General features: G+C 47.4%; 1 protein-coding gene and 1 pseudogene across 1 annotated transcript; one reads left to right on the top strand and one right to left on the bottom strand.

Annotated features, from left to right (window-relative positions):
• Positions 1-5,269: 5,269 nt before the first annotated feature.
• LOC130016331 (mediator of RNA polymerase II transcription subunit 22-like) lies at positions 5,270-5,919 on the top strand (annotated as a pseudogene).
• A 2,990-nt stretch (positions 5,920-8,909) lies between these two features.
• LOC130043551 (AP-3 complex subunit sigma-1-like) lies at positions 8,910-9,916 on the bottom strand. Its single transcript, XM_056135924.1, has one exon. The coding sequence runs from the start codon at positions 9,873-9,875 to the stop codon at positions 9,294-9,296; it is 582 nt and encodes a 193-aa protein (XP_055991899.1). The 5' UTR covers positions 9,876-9,916; the 3' UTR covers positions 8,910-9,293.
• Between the last annotated feature and the right edge of the window lie 14,587 nt (positions 9,917-24,503).

Here is a 24,503-nt window from a genome sequence, read left to right as displayed (position 1 = left end):
GTCAGCTGCCCAAAGAAGGTGAATGTGGATTGGGAGGGTTTGGAAGGGACTCATTAGTCAAGAGGGAGGACAGCTGCCCTTTGTCATGTGGAGTGGACAAGCAGGGGTCCCCTGGGACTGTGGATCTGGGGGGGGCAGTCGGCAGAGTGAGTCGGGTCTGGCTGTCTGTGGGGCCAATTGAGACTGAGAAGCAGCAAAAATGCCCTCTGCTGACCTGAAAGGGGTCTGCTTACAAAGCTGGTGACCCGCAGACCACCTTTCGTGGGAAAAGTCCATACCAGGTTCGTGTTTTGTTTTGGGGATTTGGGGCCACACCTGGTGCTGCTTAGTGGTGGGATAGTGCTATTGGGGGCGAGGGGACAGGCAGAGGGCAATTATGCTGTGCTGAGATTACAACCTGGACTGAACCTGGACTTTCCTCATCAAATCTCGTGCTCCAGTTATGAGGTCCATGCAGCTGATGGGCGAGTTTGTTTCAGGTTTTACAATGTTGCAGGAAGCCCAGGGCTGGGTGCTACAAACAGCCCAGGTGACTGGGCTGTAATGGGCGGTAGGGGAGGCCAGGAAAGAGGATGGGGGCTGAGTTGGGAAGTCCGCCCCCAAAGTGAGGAAGCAGTTTGTAACTGTTGCTCTGTGATGAACAAGTTGTGTGGCATGGTCAGGCTGGGTAACAAGGATAAAACAGGGAGAGGCACTGCAGAACCCAGGCCCTGGACAAGGAGGGCAATGGAGAGCACGAAGTAGGTGCAAAAAGGAGGGATAGTGTGGTTTCCTGGGAGCACAGCGCATGCATGCTAAAGCTGCTTGCAGGCAGGGCTGAGCAGGGGGGCAAACAGGGGGGCAACAGCTGACCAAGGGGAGAGAATGCTAGACACACCCGCTGTTCCAGATGATTCCTCAGCTTCCACACTTCTGTGACGAGAGGAAAGAAACAAGGAGAGAAAGCAGAAACAAGTTTCCCCTGAAAATTGGTGCTTAAGAGCTGGAAGACAGAATGAAATTTTTCCCCCCTTTTTTTTTAAGCGGGGGGGGGGTGGGGGGGTGGGGGGGGGAGGGTCACACCCGGCAATGCACAGGGCTTACTCCTGGTCTGTACTCAGGAATTACTCCTAGTTCTGCTCAGGGGACCATACGGGATGCTGGGGATCAAACCCGGGTCGACCGTGTGCAAGGCAAATGCCCTACGCACTGTACTATCGCTCCAGCCCCACAGAATGTTTTTTTTTTCCCCCTTCTCTCTGAATGCTCATGTGATGTGCCAACTAGGTTTAGTTTTGTTCATGCTAAGTTAATGTTTTGGTGACTGTTTTCCTTTAGATGGCTGCTTTGCTCCCCTGGTCCCTCCTGCAAAACATTGTCAGGTTTTTGGCACAGCTTAACCTCGCTGAGCATTGCATTTTCACTTTCTAGAACCCTGACAGGGAGACAGGAGGGCCCGGGATGACCGACCACAGACACTGTCTCCTCCTGCCCGTGCAGAGGCTCCTCCCAGAAGCCTGCCCAACCTCGAGCCCCCACCCACCTGCTGGAGAGCCCCCAGCCCCCTGCCTGAGAGCCCCCAGCCTGCCTGCTCCACAAATCCCACTGCTCCCCACCAACCCCACTGCTCCCCACCATCTGCTGCCTGGCCTCTCACCAAACATCCCTGATGAGAATCTTTGCTCATTGCTTCACTCCTCTCCCTCTGAATTATTTCCTGTGGTAAGCAGCAACATAATTTCACTTGGTTCCTACAAACCTTTCCCTGATAGCCTGACCACCCTGTCTCTCTCTTTATCCCTGTATCACCGCCATGTTCTCTGGCTGTCCTCTGTCCCTTGAAAACACAAATGGATGGCACTCTTTCCTGACATTCCTTTTTGAGTTTGGGGAGGGGGGAGAGATACACACAAAGTCTCACACATAAACACGTTCTCTTTTACACACATACACTCTTGTCCATACACACTCATTCTCTCTCTCTCTCTCTCTCTCTCTCTCTCTCTCACACACACACACACACACACACACACACACACACACACACACACACATTCCAGGACAGCTCTCTCGACTCAGCAAAGACTTAGACTTGGTGTGCGCTGTGCTCTTGGTGACAATCTTGTCCTTTGGCTTGTCTGTTGCCACCAGTAGTCACAGCGTGCTGGCGATGCCCAGACTCCTCCAGTTCTGCCAAGGGAACATCTATAGCTTCCTTCTCTTACAGCGCCCACCCCCACCACAATCACAGCATCCCCTGCCTTCTATGCCCACATGTAGGTGCCCAAGAAACAGTGCTTTGTTTTCTGGAAGGTCTAGAGAAGAGCCGGCAGGTGGCAGGCACCTTTCCTCCTTCCCTTCGGGCCATGGTGGGGATTTCCTGGAAGAGAGCAATTCTCACTGACAGGGCAGCACTGTAGCACTGTCCCTCCGTTGTTCATGGATTTGCTTGAGCGGGCACCAGTAACATCTCCACTGTGAGACTTGTTACTGTTTTTGGCATATCGAATACGCCACAGGAAGCTTGCCAGGCTCTGCCGTGCGGGCAGGATACTCTCGGTAGCTTGCTGGGCTCTCCAAGAGGGCCGGAGGAATTGAACCCGGGTCGGCCACATGCAAGGCAAACGCCCTACCTGCTGTATTATTTTGTTTTGTTTTGGGACCACACCTGACAGTGCTCAGGGTCTACTCCTTGCTCTGCTCAGGGATCATTCCTGGAGGGGCTCAGGAGGGGGGTCAGTGTTGACCATGTTCCAACAAGACAAGTACCCTGCTCACTGTACTATCTCCCTGATCCTTAACAGAAAATTCTATTTTTGTGTGTGTGTTTGTTTGTTTGTTTGGAAATAAAAAGGAAAGAAATAGAAATTTTCCAGCTGGGGAGGAACTTAGTATAAGACCAAGTTCCTGGGGGAAATGTTGTTGTTCGCTTTAAGAAACACCCAGCAGTGCTCCTGTGTTGGTTCCCACTCTGCACTCATGAATCTCCTGGCATGCTTGGGGGACCATAGGGGATGCTCAGGATTGAATCTGGCCACAAGCAAGGCAAGTGCCCTTCCCACTGTGCTATGGCTCACGTCCTGTGCTAGTGGAAAATTCTTAAAGGCCAGCAGCAGGTCACATTTTCGAGGCAGCAGGTAATGAGTGCATCATTTGGAACTAGAGTTGTGAGCAGTGGAGGGGAGCACAGGGCGGAGGGAGGAGTCTTGATGAGGGTCATTACTCTGCCCTCTAATCTCCAGAGCAGGCTGATAAGGCAGGGAGGAGGATTTGCACCTTCTGAGTGGTAATTGGAAAGGTGGGCTGAGTAAACAAAATACATAATAATGAGCATGGAGTTGTTTGGGAATCTGTGGGATTAACTCCATCCCGCTGGGATAGACCCTCCGTCCCCCAGGAACCTCAGCCCTTTATCAACGGCTTTGCCCAACAGCTGTCACGGAAAGGAAACGAGCTTTTGCCATCCACTCTGGTGAAAAGCTCCTCCATGCCCCCCGGCTTCCGGCATGTTCATTAGGGATGTGACACTCCAGCCACCACGCAGCCCCCACACCTACCGGAAGGATGTTTACTCCCTCTGCTATGCAGCTCTGAACTGTCCTCTGAGCATTTGGCCCGCTGCTGGACTTGAAGCTTAGAATGGATCCCAGTGGTGTGGTGGTGGTGGTGGTGGTGGTGGTGGTGGTGGTGGTGGTGTGTGTGTGTGTGTGTGTACACATGTGCATATATACATAGAAATCTATGGTTCTAAACTGACTAGCTAAGAAGGGTTTATAATGAAAAGCAAGAGTCTCCCACTCAGTCCTCATAGTTTACATCCCAAACTGAGCAGCTGACTTAGGTCTTTTTGTGGGGCAGTGGGCCCCACCTAACTGTGCTTGGGAGCTGTTCCTGGTGATGCTGTACCTGGAAAGGTGTGTGTGTGTGGGGGGGAGGTCAGGTAATATGCAGTGTCAGGGGTCAAACTGGACTTCCTGCATGCCAAGTATGAGCTACAGTCCTCTTCTCTTTGTTTCCTTGACTTCGCAATATTTGCCATGGACAACAAGGGTTGATTGATTTCATAATTACATTTATTTATTTATTTTTTGGTCTGAGGGCCACACCCAGCTGTGCTCAGGGCTTACTCCTAACTTTTTGCTTAGGGATCACTCCTGGAGGTTCCCTGGGCATCATACACAGTGCTGGGATCAAACCAGGGTTAGCATGTGCAAGACAAGCACCTTACCGGCTGTCTTCTCTCTGCAGTCCCAAGAAAACAAGGGTTTAACTACGTTCTCCTCATAATTCTGTATCTATTGTTTTCCCAAATTTTGCAAGCAAATTTATTTTGTTTGCAAATGGTATTTTTATTTTATTATTATTATTGTTATTGTTGTTCCTATTGTTTGGGGGCCACACCCAGCGATGCTTAGGGCTTTGCACTAGGGAATTACTCCTGGTGGTGCTCAGGGGGCTGTATGGGATGCTGGAGATTGTGTCAAAGTTGGCCACATTGGCCATGTGGAAGGCAAACACCCTACCTGCTGTAGTACAAGCTCCAGCCCCTAAAAATGCATTTATATTTTTCATATTTTCTGTCACTTTGCAAACTGAAACAATGTACTAAAACTCTATTTTTGGGGGCCTGAGGAATAATACATAAGGTAAGGCACTTGCCTTGCATGTGATGTACCCTGGTTCGAATCCCAGCCCCCCCCATAAGGTCCTCTTAGCCCACTAGGAGTTATCCCTAAGTGCAAAGCCAGGAGTAAGACCTGAGCCACACCACTGGATGTGGCATAAAATAAAAACAACAATCTCTATTTCTTATTCCTTTTTTTGGATACACCTGGCAATGCTCAGGGGTTATCCCTGACTTTGGACTCACCATGGGCGTTGCTGAGATTAGAACCAGAGTCACAGTCACATTCACTTACTAGGCCAGCACCTTACCTGTTGTACTATCTCTCCAGCCTTGCTTTTTCTTCTTTACGTGGTTGTGGTCAAACTGCACATGTTTTGCAACATCTTTTTTCTCATAGGACCATGTATCTTGAAGGTATTTCCATGTTTGCCCACCCAGATACAGTACATTGTTTTCGCTCCTGGTGGTGTTCCAGGTACCATATGGGATGCTGGGGATTGAACCCCGGGTTGGCTGTGTGCAAGGCAAGTACCACACCTGCTGTACTATCTCTCCTGTCTCTATTTCTTACTCCTTGAACTTCAGGCACCTTAGTATCTCATTAGAAGAAACTCTGGGCCACAGGCCGGGCGCCTCTTCTCGTGGCCCTGGGGGCCAGCGCGGCGGGACATGGCCCAGCAGCAAGTGCTGCCGCAGAGCAAGGCGACGCTGCTGCAGTCATACACCAAGCGCCTCAGGGATGACGACAAGTCCTTCATGGACAACTTCACCAAGATCATCAAGACCGCCAAGATCGAGGATGAGACGCAGGTGTCCAGGGCTACCCAGGGAGAGAAGGACCACTACGAGATGCATGTGTGGGCCGCCAACATCGTCCAAGCCGGAGAGTCCCTGATGAAGCTTGTGTCCGACCTCAAGCAGTTCCTCATCCTCAACGTGCAACAGTGTAACCAGCAGCTGTAGTGCTACAGGAGGACTGTGACCAGAAGCTCATCAGCCTGTGGGACGAGGTGTCGGTGGACCTGTAGGAGCTGGAGGAGGAGTTTTACTCGTCCAGCTCGAGTGTTGGCGAAGTTAATGACCTGCCTCTGTGCCAAGTGTACTGGAGGCTGGACCACGACACAGGCTCCCAGCTGGGGTCCCCAGAACCCCTGCCCACCCCCATGTCTGTGGCCCAAGCCCAAGCCCCACTGAGCATGCCTGAGGCCTGTCCCCAGGCCCAGGGTCTTAGGCCACCCGGTGCTCATCTGGGTCCCCAGGTTCTGCCTCTGCCATGCCCCCACCTGCTTGAGGAGCTGCCTGGTTTTGTCTGACCGATGTCACTGTTGTCCCAAAATTTCAAACGGGATCGAACCACCGTCTCCTTTGTGCAAAATTCTACTTCACAGAGCGGGGAGAAAAGGCTGCAAAGTTTAAGAGAGAACTCCAGAACGATCACCAACTGGGAGCTCTTTGCCACTACTGCAGCAACATGGGAAGATGCCGTCATTGATAACACTGACGAAGAATACGATCGACTGGTTCAACACCTCCATGATTGTGCAAGGAACGCCGAGAGAGAGAGAGAGAGATAGCCACAAAAAGACAGCTGTCTTCAAAAACTCTCGAGCTCATTTGCCAATGTGGCTTGGTGCAAGCCTCAGGCAATAGCTAGCGAACGTCTGACTTTGCAAAGCAGTACAGAGAAGCGATAAAGGAAGATCTCAAAGAGAGAAGAGCAGCAATGCTGGCCAATGCAGCAGAAGCCGGGAAAAGCATTTGCAATGCCCGCCTGTCCTTGACCAACTACAAGACCAAGATGACTGCCCTCCAATGTCCTGATGGATCCATCACATCTTCCAGAAGGGCAATGGAGAAGATTATCCATGACTTCTACTCAGATCTCTTCGATAGCCACGTCCACCTGCCCACATACCAAATTCCACAGAATGGATATGTCGTTCCCAACATTCTTCCTTCTGAAATCCGACACGCCATTTCATCGGTAAAGAAGCGAACAGCACCTGGCCCAGATAAGGTCAGACCAGAACACCTGAAGAACCTGCCATCAGTACTCATCAATACACTGGCTACCTGTCTGAATGCAAGTTTCCATCCCAATGGAAAACCAGCAGGACTGTTCTACTACACAAGAAGGGAGACATCCACAACATTGGCAACTATCGCCTGATTTGCCTGTTGTCTGTCATCTACAAGCTGTTCACTTGAGTCATCCTGAATAGGATTGGCAGAACACTAGATGAAGGACAACCATGCGAGCAAACAGGGTTCTGAAAAGGATTCAGCACTATCGACCATTCCCACACAGTAAGCAAGCTCATTGAGGTTTCTCGGGAGTTCAAGATGCCGCTCTGTCTAACATTCATTGATTCAAAGAAGGCCTTTGATTCTGTTGAGACTGAAGTGGTCATCAAAGCCCTAGCCAAACAGGGCGTTCAAACTCATTACATCAGGATCCTCTGTGAGCTGTATGATGGATTCACTACCAGGATCTCACCATTCTACAAGGAAGTGATCATCCATGTCAAGAGTGGGGTTTGGCAGGGTGATACTATTTCACTGAAACTCTTCAGAGCCACCTTCAAGAATGTCATGCAAAGACTGGAATGGGAAGGAATGGGAGTGAAGATAGATGGTCAGCAACTACACCACCTCCGCTTCACTGATGACATCATTCCTAACAACACCAAACATTAGCCAAGTGGCACAAATGCTGACCGACTTCGACCGTGAGCGTGGAAAGGTCGAACTACAGCTGAATCTCATGAAGACAATGTTTATGAGAAAAAGTCTCATTCCTGACATTCCATTCGTTCTCAATGGAACGAAGATCTCCAAATGCAAGTTATGTGTACCTAGGTTGAGAACTCAAATGATGAATGACCTGGCATCTGAGTTGCGCAGGTGGAAGAGAGCAACTTGGAACGCCTTCAAGAGCATCGAAGAAATAGCTAAGAGGACGAAGAACCTCCAGATCCAGGCACATCTCTTCAATTCCACTGTTCTTCCTGCATTAACACACATCTCAGAGAACTGGGCCCTACGAAAACAGGATGAGAACACTAATTGCATCTCCCAAAGAGAAATTGAAAGAGCTATGCTTGGAGTATCACACGTCACTCAAATGAGAGAAAGAATCCGGAGCTCTGACCTCCATCGATGATCAAGAATCAGGGACACTGTCTCATTTGCCAAGGCATCGAAAATCAGATGGGCTGGACATGTAATGAGATTTGGAGACGACCGCTGGACTAGAGCTGTTACCAACTGGATTCCACAGGACGTCAAAAGATCTCATGGTCAGCCACCTACGAGATGGACAGATTTCTTCATCAAGACCCTAAACGATTGGTTTGAGGCTCTTCATGTTCCTGGAGCGAGCAGACGCCATTGGGCTATACTAGCACCCGACAGGGACAAATGGAGATATTACTGGCGCCCACTCGAGCAAATCAATGAGTAACCGGATGTCAAGTGAGCAAGGTATTTATTTATTATGGGCACACTTTAACCCTGGCCACAAAGAAATGGTGTTTCTGCCATTAAAGAGGCAAGGATTTTTATTTTTCATTCTCCATCCATTATTCTTACCCTTCCTCATTTCATTATTTTACTTGTTTAATTTTTATTTTAAGCCACACCCAATGGTGCTCAGGACATACTTCTGGCACATTACTTGGGGGTTGTTCCCAGCAGTGCTCCAGAAACAGGAGGAATCTGGGATCGAACCTAGAGCTCCCACATGGAGAGCATGCTCATCAGCCAAGCAGACCTCGTTGTAATTTCCTTCATGTTTGGACCATGATTTTCTTCAGTCTTTTATTTTTCTTAGAATTGCTGGTTACTTTCCTTCTTTCCTTCCTTCTTTCCTTCCTTCCTTCTTTCCTTCCTTCCTTCCTTCCTTCCTTCCTTTCTTTCTGGTTTTGGGAGCCACAACCATCATTGCTCAGGGATTACTCCTGGTTCTGTGCTCGCTCCTGGCGAACTCAGGGCACCATAAAGGGTGCCAAGGATTGGACCTGGGTCTGCCATGTGCAAGGCAAAATCCTACCCCCTGTACTTGCTCCAAGCCCTCTTTTCTTCTTCTTTTTTTTTCTTAACAGTGATAAAACATATTTTTATTTACTTTGTTGAGTTAGAGGATCATAAAAAAAATTATTGCTAAAGTCTGTATCAGGCAAACAGAAAGGTGCTTTTGAAGTCCAGTTACCTTGGGGTTTATTTCAACTAAGAGAAAAAGGTCATGTTTTCATGCAATACATACTACATACTTGGTTCTTTAATAGTTATGACAAGTACAGAAAGAATTAAGGAATGCTGCACTTGTGATCCATACAAAACACCAAACATTTTGGGTTGTACATAATTTAAAGAAATGTCTCAAACACTTTTTGAAATACTGTGGTAGCCAATACATAGAGGCATGCCTTAGGTGGGCACAGGAATGCAATTTAGAAAGAAAAAGAAAAATTACACCAAAACTACTCAATTTCTTTAAAACCACTGAGCAAGAAAAGCAACATTGAACTTCTATACTGATTTAAACAACTTCTATACAGTACCTTGACTTAAATCCAAGAGCAAAAATTAAGACTCTCCTCTCCTCTATTTTTGGTAAACAACTGCATGGTAAACTTAGATGACTTATTCCCACTAGATTTTATCTGAAAGTGACCTTTTTAATTTTTTATTTAAAAGAGGGCAGGTTTGGCACTTTTATACTGATGTCACCAATGTTAATATTTCTTGAGATCTCAGGAAGATTCATATTCTTTACAGCTGACACAACATGGGCTGGAGCTCCTGCTAAGCTAGCCTCAGATTTCTCCAGTTTGTTTTGTGCATCAATTTGTGTGACAATTTCATTCACATTGGTCTCCAAGACCATTCCCCCCATCACCATTTCTGCAAGGATATCGTGAACCTTGTCTACATGGAAAATTAAATCCAGTTCACAAACATTTTCAAAACACTTGTCTAGTGTTTCCACAAATACCTGAATTAAGTCTAAAATGCCAAGTTCACTTTCTGAAGAATCTACGCAGAAGACAAAATATAATGTTACATAATGTCTGTATATCAGTTTGTTGTCAGATCCTCCAATCAATAATCCTCCTCCTAGGAAATTACAAACATTTTCATCTCTCTTAGATACCAAATGGAATGTCTCCCTGATAATCTGCTGTTGTGTATCTTCACTGTATGGCTGGTAGAACTTGGAGAGCCGCAGCTTCCCGTGGTTGTTGAAGATGAGAATCGTCTTGATCATGACTGAGCCCGGCCGACTCGGGGGGCGCTGGGGGTCACGGGCGGGGGCTGGCGCGCGAGCTTAATCTCAGGATCTCGAGGGTGATCTTTCCCCACCCGCCCCCGCCCGCGCGCGCCCTCTTTTCATCTTAAAGTCAAAGAAGTGTGTGTTTTACCTTATCTTCAGCATGTTCCGCCCTTCCTCCAGGTGTCAATTACTGAGGATTCCATTTTTGCTCTGGTGCGTCTTTGCCTCTTCAGCGCTTCTCGCTTCTCACGTGTCATTGGTGCCTCCCTCTATTACTGTCTCGGGTAATTGTCTCCCTCTATTACTGTCTCAGAACCACTATTTCCAAGGCCCCTTGTTTCCATTTCCCAGGTTTCCCTTTCATGTGGCCGGGACAGGGGCTGGAGAATTAATTCAGTGGCTTGGCGCTCATGCTTTGCAGACAGGCCTGATCCCCAGCATAGTACTGCGTAGGCCTCCAAGCACCACTGGGATTGATCCCTGAGCACTAAGCTGGAGGTAGCCCCTGAGTACTGCAGGTTTGTGGCCCCACAACTAAATATTTTGCTGAGATAGGTCTTGAGTTAACATTTTCAGAAAAGGATCCTAATGTCTAAAAATGTCTCACTTATAATTATCTTTGACTTTGATCGGCTGGGTATAGAATTTGTTTCAAAAATTATGTTAGGCCACAGATAGAGAAAGAGACAGAGAGAGTCAGAGATAGAGACAAAGAGACAGAGTCAGAGAGAGACAGAGAGTTCAACATGCTGGAGTAACATGTATAGGAGGCCCAGGTTTGTTTGTTGGGTTGGTTGTTTTTTTTTTTTTTTATCATACCTGGCGTTGTTCAGGGGTCACTTATGACTCTGAATTCAGGAATCACTTCTGATACTTCTCAGGGGGCCGTATGGGATGCTGGGAATTAAACTTGGGTTGGCCACATGTAAGACAAGCACCGTAACCCCTCTGCTATCTTTTTTTTTTCTTTTTTGGGTCACACCCGGCCTTGCACAGGGGTTACTCCTGGCCCATGCACTCAGGAATTACTACTGGTTATGCTCAAGGAATCATATGGGATGCTGGGAATTCCAAACCCAGGTCTTCTGCATGTAAGGCAAAACACCCTGTCTGCTGTGTTGTCGCTCCAGCCCCACGCCTGTGCTATCTTTAAGGCACCTATTATTATTTTTATATCTCTTTGTTAGTTGAGTTTTTGGATCTTCTTATTCATGGTGCTCTGTAACTGTACAGCTGTACTTAACCCATCTATCCTTTTGCTCATCCACCTCAGCACTTGTAACTTTCTGAATTTTCAAATTTTGAATGAATCAATAATTATAGTTGAATTTTCATTGTATGCACTTTCAAAAATACGGATACGACAAAAGCTTTCAGATACCCTCCCTCTTCCCTGCCTCTCTGTACACCTTCCCAAGATGACTGTCCATCCCTGTCATTTTGGTGTGTATCCTGCATACAACTGTCCTACAAGGTAAAGTGGGGAAATATGGCCTTAAAAGCCGGAGAGATAGTACAGCAAGTAGGCTGCTCGCCTTGCATGAGGCTGACCTGGGTTTGATCCCCAGTATCCCTATGGTTCCCTGAGCTCACCAAGAGTACTTCCTGAGCATAGAACTAGGAGTAACTCCTGAGCACTAATGAGTGTGGCCCCAAAACCCAAAGAAAAGAAAATAAATATGTCCACATAAACATATATATAATATTTGCTTTTTGGCGATGCACAGGGGTTACTCCTGGCTCTGCACTCAGGAATCATTCCTGGAGGTGCTGGGGGACCATATGGGATTCTGGGAATCGAACCCGGGTTGGTTGCGTGCAAGGCAAATGCCCTACCTGCTGTGCTATCACTCCAGCTCCGAACTTATGTATTTTTAATTCCCTTTAAATTTTTTGTAGATGAGACACCAGGGGTCACTCCTGGCAGATCTCAGGGAACCATAAGCATTGCCGAGATTAGAACGAGAGTCACAGTCACAGCCTCTTGCTGGGTTGGTGCCTTATCCTCTGTTCTATCTCTCCAGCCTTTCTTTTTCTTCTCCACACGGTTGTGGTCAAACTGCACATAATGTTCTGCAACATCCTTTCCTCATGGAACCATACAACTTGAAGATAATTCTGTGTTTGCCCACTTTGGTACGTACACTCATTTTTTAAACTGCTGAATGGGGTTTTCAAACTACAGAAATATTTCCTAATGGACTTTTGGATTTTATCCAGATTACAAATAATATTGCAATGAAAAGTCTCTGGGGGGGGCATGAATTTGGGGGGCCACGTCTGACAGTGCTCAGGTGCTAGCTCAATGTTTGTGGGATCCTCTCTTATGGTTCTTTGGGAACCACACAATGCCAGGGATCGCATCCAGGACTCATACCTGCAAAACAGGTAGTTGTTCATGAGCCCTTAGAAATAGCTCCCTGGCCTGACATGCAAAAAGTTTTGTTTGTTTGTTTTGGGGCTACCGCTAGCAATGCTCAGGGGTTGCTCCCAGCAGTGTTCAGGGGATCATATAGTATCACCTTGGGTTTCCTGCATGCAAAACACTTAACTTGATGAGCACTTTCTCTGGTCCCAGCAGTGCAAATTCTTTTTTTTTTTTTTATTTTTTTAGTGAGACACCATGAGGTATAGTTGTAGACTTACAAATTTTTGTGCTTGGGACAAATTCTTGAACATTCCTCTTTGTGCATTTGTGAATGGCGTTTCTCTCTTGATATAATATTATATATGTAGAAAGTATATATATGTATATAAAAATATAATATATATTTCTATTGGTATTGCATATAGTTATGCAATATGTACTATATATCATTATAGTATTTGATTATGTCATTATAATAGATAATATTAAATTTTTATCATATTACAATATTAGAATCACAGCATAAATCTATAATATGTCAAATATATACAAATGCTTCTGAGATAGATACTAAGAATAGGATGGAAGGGTTTCCCCATTTCAGTCTGATCAGATTCCGCCTAATTGCTGCCATGATCTCGGCCAATAAACAGATTCATCCAGCTCCATCTGAGAGAAGGTCTTCTCCCATTCTCACCCTCTCTTAAGCATGAACCTACGTTCTGCTAATCTGATGCTGAGTGGGAGCAGGAGGCTATGGGACTGTGCTGCCTTTGTTTGCATTTCCCTGCTCTCCAGAGAGATGGACTGGCCTTCCTAAGGCAACCGCGGAGACGCATTCCCTCCACCTGCTCTTCTGTCCTGGCCATTCCCTGTTGACTCAGCCACTGTCTCTGTAATCTGGGCTCGTCTGGATCACACGGGCATATGTACGGCTGGTACATTCTCCCAGACGGCGGCCAGGGCTTTCCTGAGTTTGTGATTATTTTTCAAGTTTAAGTACTTTCTGCTTTACGATATCAAACAGGAGCGATAGCACAGCGGGTAGTGCGTCTACCTTGCACGCAGCCAACATGGCCGACCCGAGTTCGATTCCTCCGCCCCTCTCGGAGAGCCCGGCAAGCTCGGAGAGAGTATTCGATATGCCAGACACAGTAACAACAAAGTCTCCAATGGAGACGTTACTGGGCCTGCTCGAGCAAATCGACGATCAACGGGAGGGCCTTTACCTTTTACCTTTAAGTTGCGTCTTATTTAAGAATGCCTTCTTTCCTCCAATGTCTGAGTTTCAGCTCTTTTCAGTTGAATACTTTACATTTAAAAAAATCTCTTCTTGGAAGCCAGAGCGATAGTACAGCAGGTAGGGCACTTATCTTGCACGAGGCTGACCCAAGTTCCATCCCCCAACACCCCATAGGGTCCCTTGAGTAATAATAGAGCATAACAGAGCACCACCAGGAGTGATCCCTGAGTGCAGAGCCAGGAGCAAGCCCTGTGCATGCCAAGTATGGCCAAATGAACAAACAAATAGATCTCTTATTTTTCTCCCGCTTGTTTTTCACTTCATGCTCGGAGGCTACTCTTAGCTCAGTGCCCTGTGTGACATATGGTGCTGGAGATCAGAGCTGGTCATCCTGTATGTGAAGCTGTGCTCCACTGTCCAATTCATCTCCCAGACTCTCTTCTTTCTTCTTCAAAAGAGATTGATGAAAGTTAAAGTTAAAAAATACATATAGGGACTGGAGAGACAATAGTACACTGGGTAGGTTGCTTGTCTTGAAGCTGGCTGTGTGTGTGTGTGTGTGTGTGTGTGTGTGTGTGTGTGTGTGTCACACCCAGCGATGCTCAGGGGTTACTCCTGGCTCTGCACTCAGGAATACTCCTGATAGTGCTCAAGGGACCATATGGGATGCTGGGAATCAAACCCAGGTCGGCCGTGTGCAAGGCAAACGCCCTACCCGCTGTGCTGTCACTCCAGCCCTGCAGCTGGCTGGGTTTTATCTCCAGCACCCACGTGGTTCCCTGAGTTCCTCCAGGAGTCATCTGCCAGGAGTGCAGAGCCAGGAGTAAGCCCTGAGCACCTCTGGGTGTGCCCCTTCTCCCATTAGATATAATGCTTTGTTTCTGCTCTTGGCTCCATATTCTGAAATGGTCATGATTTTATAATCAGGCCCTTTGTTGTTGTTTAGGTATTAAATACAGTGTTTATTTTAGAATAGATTTATACTTACAAAAGTATTACACAACTAGTACTTCTAGTTCCCATATAACCCATGCAAAGATATTTGTCATTAATCGTTTTTGGTGTGTGTGTGGGGGGGGGGCTGTTCTTTGTTGACTCCTGGGCCACACTCCTGGGGATACAGTACCTGGCTCTGCTTCTACCCAATATTTCTTGGGGCTCCCAGAACAACTCCGGTCTGTCCCCTATTATTACTATCATGCATAAGTGGTACTTTTGTTATAGTCGGTGAGCCAATATAATCTTACTGACATATATATCAATAATATTGTTATCTAAAATCCATTCTTTATTTCAGACCACTTAGGGATTTTATTTATTTTTTTACTATTCATAAAAATTTGTAATTGATTGACGTTCTGTGGTTTACAATATTGTTAATAATGTTTTTTCATGCACATAATTCTAACACCACACCCATCACCAGTGTCCCCTCTTCCCTCCCTTTCAAACGCCCCTCCTCCCCTGCCCACCAACTCAGTTGTGTGGATCAATTTTCCCATTCTGTTGCCTTTGGCCCTTTGTTGACACCTTGCTGTGTATCTTTAAGTCTCAACCTATGAGAGAGATCATTCTGTATCTGTACCTTTCCTTCTGACTGACTGGCTCTGCATGTCACCCTTCAGTTCCATTAATATTGTAACAAATTGTGTTTTATTTTAACTGTATTCATTTTCTTAGAGCTGTATAATATTTCACTGTGTATATATCACAACTCAATCAAGTCACCTCGGGGCTGGAGCGATAGCACAGCGGGTAGAACATTTGCTGTGCATGCGGCCAACCCGGGTTTGATTCCCAGCATCCCATATGGTCCCCCGAGCACTACCAGGAGTGATTCCTGAGTGCAGAGCAAGGAGTAACCCCTGAGCATCTCCGGGTGTGACTCAAAAAGCAAAAAAAAAAAAATCAAGTCACCTAGTTGGCCGTTTGAGTTGTTTCCATATCATGGCGATTGTACTAAGTTGGGCAGAGAATACAGGTATGCATATATTTTGAATGAATGTTTTTGTGTTTTGGGACTAGATGATAAGAAGTAGTAACACTGGGTCATATGGTAGTTCTATCCCTATTTTTTTGAGAGATCTCCATATTTGCTTTCCACAAGGGTTAAACCAGACAACATACCAACAGTGGGTGAGGAGTCCTTTTCACCACACACCCACCAGCACTGTTTCCAGATATTTGATATGTATCATTGTCACTGATATGAGATAATATCTCAATGTTGTTTTGATTTGTATTTCCCTAATCATGAGAGACAATGAGCACTTTTCCACGTGTCTGTTGGCCATCCATATGTTAAATCACTTTTTTTTTTTGATTTTTGGGTCACACCTGTTGATGCTCAGGGGTTACTCCTGGCTCTGCACTCAGGAATTACTGCTGGCAGTGCTCAGGAGACCATATGGGATGCTGGGAATCGAACCTGGGTCGGCTGCGTGCAAGGCAAACGCCCTACCTGCTGTGCTATCACTCTGGCCCCAAATAATTTATTTATTTTTTTTTACCTAATGTCCATTTTTCACTACAGTATGCTATTTCAGATGCTACATTATTATACCATAATAGATACTATACTGTATTTAATCATCTTGATTCCTCTTGGCTGTGAATATTTTTTTAATTTAATAAACTTTATAATGTTTTTTTCAGATTCTAAAGTCTTTTTCAGACTCTAAAATGACCCAAAGAATATTGATTATCAGGGCCAGAGAGTTAGTACAGTGGGTAAGATAGTACAGCTTGACTTGCATGTGGTGGCTTGGGTTCCATCCTCAGCACATCATATGGTCCCCCAGCAGTGCCAGGAAGAAGCCCTGAGTACACTGGCTGTGGACCAAAAACAAACAAACAAGAATACTGATTATCCCAGCAATGCTTGGTTCCCCAAACACTGCTGGGAGCAACCCCCAGCATTGAGCCATGAGAAGTCCCACCAAGCACTGCTGGATATGACCCATCGGCCCCCCCCCCCCCACCAAAAAAAAAAGGAATGCTAAGGATAATGTTTAAAGCATTGTATGTTCCCAAATAATATCTTATGTCAGACACTACTTTTTTCTCTGTTTTTTTTTTGGGGGGGAGGGGGGCATGCTCAGTCAAATACTTCCCTCGGAGGATACTAACCTGTCATCAGTTTTTACATACGTGAGACTGTGAGTTTCCACCATCAAAGCTCACCCCTGGGCCAGGGAGAAGGCACAAGGGCTCGTGCACATGCTTTGCAAGCAAAAGACTCGGCTTCAGCCTCCTGAGCACCATCAACTATGGCCTCAAACCAAAAATAACATCAAACACAGGGCCGGAGTGATAGGACAGAGGGTAGGGCATTCGCCTTGCACGTAGCCAGTCCAGGTTCGGTTCCCAGCACGCCATAGAGTCCCCTGGGATCTTCCGGGAAAGATCCCTGACCAAGCACATTGCCCTGAAGTAAGCCCTGAGCACAGCCAAGTGTGGCCCAAAGACAAACAACAACAAAATCAACCAAAACTCTCACTTCCAAGCAGAAGCCTGAAGCTGCCTCTCCTGTTGCACATGTGAGTTTCCTGCTGGAACTGGGGTGAGGCTTTGAGCAATAAGGACATCTCCAAACCCCAACTACGTAGGACAACTTGGAGGTCCCCAAGTTATCAGCCACAGAGCCTGTGGCCCCTGCCTGTGCCCTAATGGAACCTCCTCCGAGTCGAGGGGGCGCCCTCCTGCCCCAGAGCCCTGCCAAGGCTCAAGGTGTGCCAATGGAAGAACTGGGATGAAGGTCTGGGCCAAAAGTCTGCAGAAGAAAAGCCACTGGTGCAACCATGGGGCTGGTGGGTGAGACATGCACAGGAAGCAGATGGTTCCTCGGAAAATGAACTGCAGGGGCCCAGGGCTGGCTCAACGGGCTGAGTCCAGCTTTGAGTGCTGGAGGCCTGGGTTCCATCGTCAGCACTGCATGGTACCCTGAGGACTGCCAGGAGAGACCCCCAACACTGAGCTGCAAAATGCCCCTGGGCACAAACAGGCATGGCTCCTCAAAAATGAAAAAAGAAAAAGAAAAATGAAGAACAGAACAGAGCACCCCATTCCCTTCAGTCCATAGACTCATCTCCTGCAGCCTCTCTGAGGGGAACATTGTTCCATACATTCCAGCATTGGGGGAGGGGGCAAAAGGAAGGGGGAAACCATATCCAGTGATTCAAAAAGCCACACAGACACAAAAACACCCCACAAACGAAATTGTGATATTTGGGGGCTGGAGTGGTGGTATAGCGGGTAGCTCATTTTCCTCATGCAGCTGACCTGTGTTTGATCCCTGGCACCCCATATGGTCCCCCAAGCCCACCAGGAGTGATCCCTGAGTGCAGATCCAGGAATAAGCCCTGAGCATTGCCAGGTGTGGCCTCCAAACAACAATTAAAAAAAAACTTTGATATTTTGCTCAAGATAGATTTGGGGCGGGGGGAATTACTTGGGGGATGAAAGCAGACCTGGGTGGCTCTCAGGGGCTACTCCTGCTCTCAGCAGTCCTCCCAGTGGCACTCAGGGGAGGGTTGGCTCTGGGCTACCTGATGTGACCCACACTTGGCCCGGGAGCTCTCTCTCTGACCTTCGCGTTTGGGTGTTGATTCTTACTGACTTAAGATCATCTTTCCCCTGATTACTGACTGTTTTCCCAGGAGGCTTTGTCAGTGTGGCTTCCGAGGTGAGAACCTCACTGGCTCTACTCTGGTAGCGGTTGAGGAGAAGCAGAGAACGGGGCTGGGACCTGGGCAAGTGTCAAGAGAGAGAAAACCAGGAAGGTGACGAGAGGAAGGGGAAGGTCACATGGGGGAACACGCAGTTTCTCTGCGGGGGGCTAAGCACTGCACCTCCTGGCAAGTGGGTCAGTAGCAAGCCCCGGCCCCCTCCCTCACTACCTGGGAGACCTCCCTCCCCACCAACACCCCTAGGAGTAAGCTGGGAGCAGACCCGTGGCGCCCTGAATCTCCAACCAGAAGCTCTGTGCCCTCCATTTTTTCCAGCCAGGCTTTTTGCTCGCATTTATGCTGTTTCTAGCCTCACCACTATGGCAACTTTGGAGACAAAAGTGAAGGCCCGAAGACACAAGCTCATTTCATTTCGGGTCCTGCAGCTGGACCCTCAGAGACTGCTTCCTATCCCCCACCCCCAGATTTGAGCCCAGGGCCCCTGACTAGTCCAGGCTTTACCCCTCCGCCCTTGTCTTGCGGACTAACAACCTCCTAATCTCAGGAGCCGGGTTCCTCTGGGCAGCCAGCTAATCTCACGCACACTCCAGCCATCCAATCCACATTCGCTGCTCCTGTCCATCACAGGACACCTCAGAGCGGGCAAACAGATAGGCCGTGTAGGAGCTCAGCCTCTGTAAACAGGGCGAGAAACGGCACCTGGGCCCCGCTAATAGCTAAGGCTAATGTGGATTCCCGTTACGGCTCAGGGAATAACAGGCTCTGTGGCCCTTTCTTTGGGGTTTGGGCACCCTTGGAGTTGACCGGGCAGAGGCAGGCCTGTCCTGAGCATTTGGCAGAGAGAAGGCCCCAGGCAGAGGAACTTGAGCAGAATCCCTTCTGGCCACCAAGCAATGCTTCTTGGTCACCACAAAGGACATACTCGGATGGCCTGTCATGTGAGCACAGTACCCACGAACTACTCAGACACCTGAAAACTGTAAAATGGCCCAAAAAGACCTGTGGGATGAGTCAAGGTCACAGGAACTGGGTGACTGGGACCCAGGTAGCAGGTGCTGGTTCGTCCTGTGCCAGCACCTTTCCATTGCCCCTTCCTGGCAACACCACAGCTGCCAGGCCCATAGGTAGGCCCATCCTCGCTGCCCAGGCTACAGCCCTGCCCTCCCTACAAGGCAGGTGCCCAGGAGCTGCACCTGAGTCCTGGAGTAAGTCTCAGATCTCACAGCCAGGAGGGCAGCAGGGCCTTTTTTATGGAGTTCTTTAAAGAGTTTGTAGGGGCCAGAGCAATAGTACAGTGAGGAAGGCATTACATAATTAGAAAATTGAGATTTTTTTGTTTGCTATATTTATTTTTATTTTGGGCTGGAGCGATAGCACAGTGGGTAGGGTGTTTGCTTTGCACGCGGCCGTCCAGGGTTCGATTCCTCCACGCCTCTTGGAGAGCCCGGGAGACTACCGAGAGTATCTTGCCCACACGGCAAAGTCGGGCAAGCTACCTGTGACGTATTTGATATGCCAAAAATAGTAATAACAAGTCTCACAATTCGTTGTGAGTTGTTACTGGTGCCCACTCCAACAAATTGATGAACAATGGGAGGACAGTGCTATAGTGTTATTTTGGGTTTGGAGCCACATCCAGCAGTGTTCAGGGATTACTCCTGGCTCTGTGCTCAATAATTCCTCCTGATGGTACTCAGGGGACAATATGGGATGTGGGGGATTGAACATGGGTCGGCTGTGTGCAAGGCAAGTGCCCTTCCCGCTGTATTATTACACCAGTCCTGGTCTGCTTTATTTTCAAGATGCTCACTCTGGAATTCCAGCAGATAAATCCTGCCTTGGATCTGCTTGCCTAGAATCTTTTTTTTTTTTGCACATCTAAATTTTTAAAAAATTTTGATTTATTTATTTTTTGTGGTTTTCTCTTTATATTTTATTTTATTTTATTTTTTTATTTTTTAATTTTTATTAGTGAAACACCATGAGGTACAGTTGTAGACTTACCATTTTTTGTGCTTGGGTTTCAATTATACAATAATCAAATACTCATCCCTCCACCAGTGCCCATTTTCCACCACCACAGATCCCAGTATCTCTCCCACCCTCTATCCCCCTCGTTCCACCCTGCCTCTGTGGAAGGGCATTCCCTTTTGTTCTCTCTCTCCTTTTGGGTGTTGTGGTTTGTGAAAGAGGCATTGAGTGGCAATCATGTTTGGTCTATAGTCTATTTTCAGCATGCTTCTCCCATCCTGGGAGGATCCTCCCAACACCCTTTATTTGGTGCTCCCTTCTCTATCTGAGCTCCCTTTCCCTCTAGCATGTGTGGCTGGCCTCCAAGACATGGGGCAAACCTCCTGGTACTAATCTCGGCCACTTTTAGGTGTTAGTCTCCTATTTTGTTACTTTATGTTCCTCAGATGAATGCAATCTTTTTATGTCGGTCCCTCTCTTTCTGACTCATTTCACTTAACATGATACTTTCCATGTAGTACCACTTGTATGTAAATTTCATGACTTCATCTTTTCTAACAGCTACATAGAACTCCATTGTGTAAATGTACCAAAGTTTCTTTAACCAGTCATCTGTTCTCGGGCACTCAGTTTTTTTCCAGATTCTGGCTATTGTAAAGAGTGCTGCAATGAACAAAAAAGATTGCCTAGAATCTTGAACCTCGTATTGAACCTCTGACACTCAGTTTGACCAGTCATAAAGAGAGAAAGAATATCTCCCTTATAAATGGGGGGGGGGGGGAAGAAAATGAAGTAATACGCTGTACCCAGTGCTCCTTGAGCAGCACCCAGAGCCCACCAGTGTACCCCCTGGTCACCTCGTCACCACCTAAGCTTTACCCAGGAGAGGAAGTCATCATGAAAGGCCCCATTCTAGAGGCCAGAGAGATAGAACATTGGGTCAGGCACTTGCCTTGCACATGGCTGACCTGGGTTCAATCCCCAGCATCCCATATTATCCAATCCCCAGCACCCCATATTCTGAGTACCGCCAGAAGTGATCCCTGATCACGGAGCCAGGAATAAACCCTGAGCACTGCGGATTGTAGCCCCCAAACCAAAAAGTAATTAAAAATAATAAAGAAAGGTTCCCTTCTTGGGAGTTTATAGATGATTTGGCTGCCCTAAAATTGGGAGGCACACCCACAGTGCTCAGGGGTTACTCCTAGTTCTCAGGGTCTCATTCTGAGCAGGGCTCAAAGATCCAGGTGGTGCCAGGGATCAAATCTGGGCCTCCCACATGCAAAGCGTTCACTCAGTCCCTTGAGGCAGCTCCAGATTCCTCCTGACAATTGAGACGAGTGTTGCAAAGGCAGAGCTGTGTGGCTGTGTGTTTGCATCCACAGACCCACGCGTGCAAAGACATTTCCTTCTGAGCAGTCAAATGAAAGAACATTCGTGAAAGGGCCTTGCAGACATTGTCAAGGGCTGTTCAAGACAGGAGATTATTACTGGTAAGAACTATTTGACAGCCTGGAATATTTTTAGCCACAGAGAAGAAATTCTTGCCGTTTGGGATCATATGGAAATTGCTGAAGCCACCAAGTAAACAAGACACACACAGAGAGAAATGCCTCTGATGTCACTCACATGTGGAAGCTCAGTCAGGCTCACAGGGACAGGGAGAAGGATGGCGGCTGCCCGGGATGGAGGTGGAGAAGGAAGGAGATGGTAAGGCACAGTGTCATGTACCAATGACCATGTCATGTACCAGTGTCATGACAAATGACCAAGATGGGGAGGCTGGTGGCATTTCATTATGCTCTAGAATTTCGTTATGTTGTGCTATATATTGAAATCTAATAAGAGGGTAGATCCTAAATCTCCACACATGAAAGTCAGAGATAAATTAGTGGGATGTCTGTGATCTATTCACCCCCTGTATGTACTTAAAGCATAAGTTGAACACCTTGAAAATATGCAATTTTCACAGTGTAGGGCATATGCCAATAGTTTATTTCTCTGGAAAAGATGGAAATAAGGGCCATGATCCAGAGACACACAAAAGAATCTCTGAACCAAGCAGCCCACTGCAGAAATGCCTTTGTACTTTAAGCCAGGATGACTTCACTGAGGTGCCTCAATGGGGGCAGGTGTCGTCCCTCCACCTGCCCTCTAAGAGCCCCGGAGGCCACCAATCCTCATCCCCAGTCCCGGCTCCCATCCCCATTGGAGTCAAGCCCACAAACTGCCTCTAGCTGCTACTTATGCTGCTTAATGGCCATGGTCCAGAGACACCCAAAAGAATCTCGAACTGAGCAGCTCGCTGCAGAGATTTCTCCAGACCCTAATTATCTAAAAGTTTAGAATTCCAGGAGAGCGCCGCCGCAACATCTTATGCTATTCATAAGAGGCAATACAAAAGAGTGTATGGGGGAAACTGTCTGCCACAGAGGCAGGGGAAGGTGGGGATGGGCGGGATACTGGAGACCTTGGTGGTGGGAGATGTACACTGGTGGAGGGTTGGGCGATTGATCGTTTTATGACTGGAACTCAAACAGGAAATCGTTATAACTGTATCTCATGGGGGGGGAAATAATAATAAAGATAAAATTAACATTCTGAATTAAAAAAAAGTAACGTGGAGTTCATGCCCAATTCAATCAGCTTAATCAATGGCTAAATAAGTAGCAGTACTCCTACATTTAAAAAACAAAAGAAAAGAAAATATGCAATTTTTATATCTCAATGAGATCTCCAAAAATTGTTTTAAAAAATATTTTGGGGGGCCAGATAGATAATACAGTGGTTCGGGCTTTTGCTTTGCATGCAACCAACCTGGATTTCATCCCCTGCATCCCATATGGTTCCCCAAGCACCACCAGGAGTAATTCTTGAGTTCAGAGTCAGGAGTAATCCCTAAGTATCACTGGGTGTGGCCCCAAAACAGAAAAGTATCTGTGGAGAGACAGAGTGACACAGTGGGTAGGGCACTTGTCTTGCATGCAACCCCTCTGAGTTGATCCCTGGTACCACCAGGAGTGACCCCTGAATGCAGAGCCAGGTGTAAGCCCTGAGCACTGCAAAGTGTGGCCCAAAAACTAAAGAGAAAAAAAAAAGATTTCTGGGGGCCAGAGGGTATAACAGATAAGGCACATGTCTTGCATGCGACCAACCCAGGTTCAATTCCCAGAATTCCATATGGTCCCGGTGTGGTCCCAAAAACAAACCAAAAAATTTTCAAATGAACAATTTCACAGGAGTTATGGAAAAAGCAGAAAAATGTGAAAGATTTTTGTAAAATAATGTTTTGTGTGTGTGTTTTTTGCCCCCTCGGGCAAGGGGCCTTTCCAAGGTGCTAGGGGAACCCAGGAGACATTCCTGGGATACTTGGCTGACCAGGCTGGTGGTTCAAGGTAAGGACCTGAGGGTGCAATGCTGGGGACCAGCAGGACCACTTTAGTGGGGCCCAGGGCCTCCAGAACCACACCCAGCGTTGTGCAGAAGATAATGGGGTGCTGAGAATCAAACTGGCCTTGTATGTGCCCCAACCCCTCTTCTATCTCGCTAGACCCCCCAAATATTTTTCCCCACTGGGTCCTCTGACTGGATCCTGCTACTAAGCGGGGAGAGTAGTATCCCACCCATCAGGTCCGACCCTGGTTTCCCCTGAAGGACCCTGGGACCCAGACAGTCAGGGAGAAGAAGGGCTGGCTGCTGAGCAAAAGCTTTCAGGAAGTGTGGGGTGAGAGGTGCACAGTGATCCCCTCCCAGCTGCCCCCCAGGCTCAGGGTGCGGTCAGGGGAGCCTGCCCTTCCCTCTCTTTGCCAGATCCATTTCCCCTTCTCTGTCTACTCTCCTCTTGTCTTCTGTCTTTTTTTTTTTCCCTGGGTCACACATGGCAATGCACAGGGGTTACTCCTGGCTCTGCACTCAGGAATTACTCCTGTGGTGCTCAGGGGAACCATATGGGATGCTAGGAATCGAACTCAGGTTTGCCACGTGTAAGGCAAACACCCTACCCGCTGTGCTATTGCTCCAGCCCCATTGTCTCCTGTCTTCTACTGCACCTGGGGTCCATAGGCACTGTGAAATACCTCAAAAAAATCTTTTGTTATTGTTTGGGGGCCATATCCAGTGATACTCAGGGTTTCCTTCTGGCTCTGTGCTCAGGGATCACTCCTGGCGGTGTTTAATACCTGAGGATTGAACCGGGTTGGCTCATGCAAGGCAAACGCACTACCTGCTGTATTATCTTTCTGGCCCCTGTAGAAGTTTTAAAAGGCATAAGGAGGGGTTGGAGTTATATTGGCATCCATCCATATGCTGAATAGCAGTAACAATCAGGAGTGATTCCTGAGAACCACAAGTAA

The sequence above is a fragment of the Sorex fumeus genome, unplaced genomic scaffold (assembly GCF_029834395.1).
Source record: "Sorex fumeus unplaced genomic scaffold, SorFum_2.1 ptg000007l, whole genome shotgun sequence".
In the NCBI taxonomy this organism is placed as follows: domain Eukaryota; kingdom Metazoa; phylum Chordata; class Mammalia; order Eulipotyphla; family Soricidae; genus Sorex; species Sorex fumeus.
The sequence above is the reverse complement of the archived record's forward strand: the minus strand, read 5'-3'. Positions and strand labels throughout refer to the sequence as shown.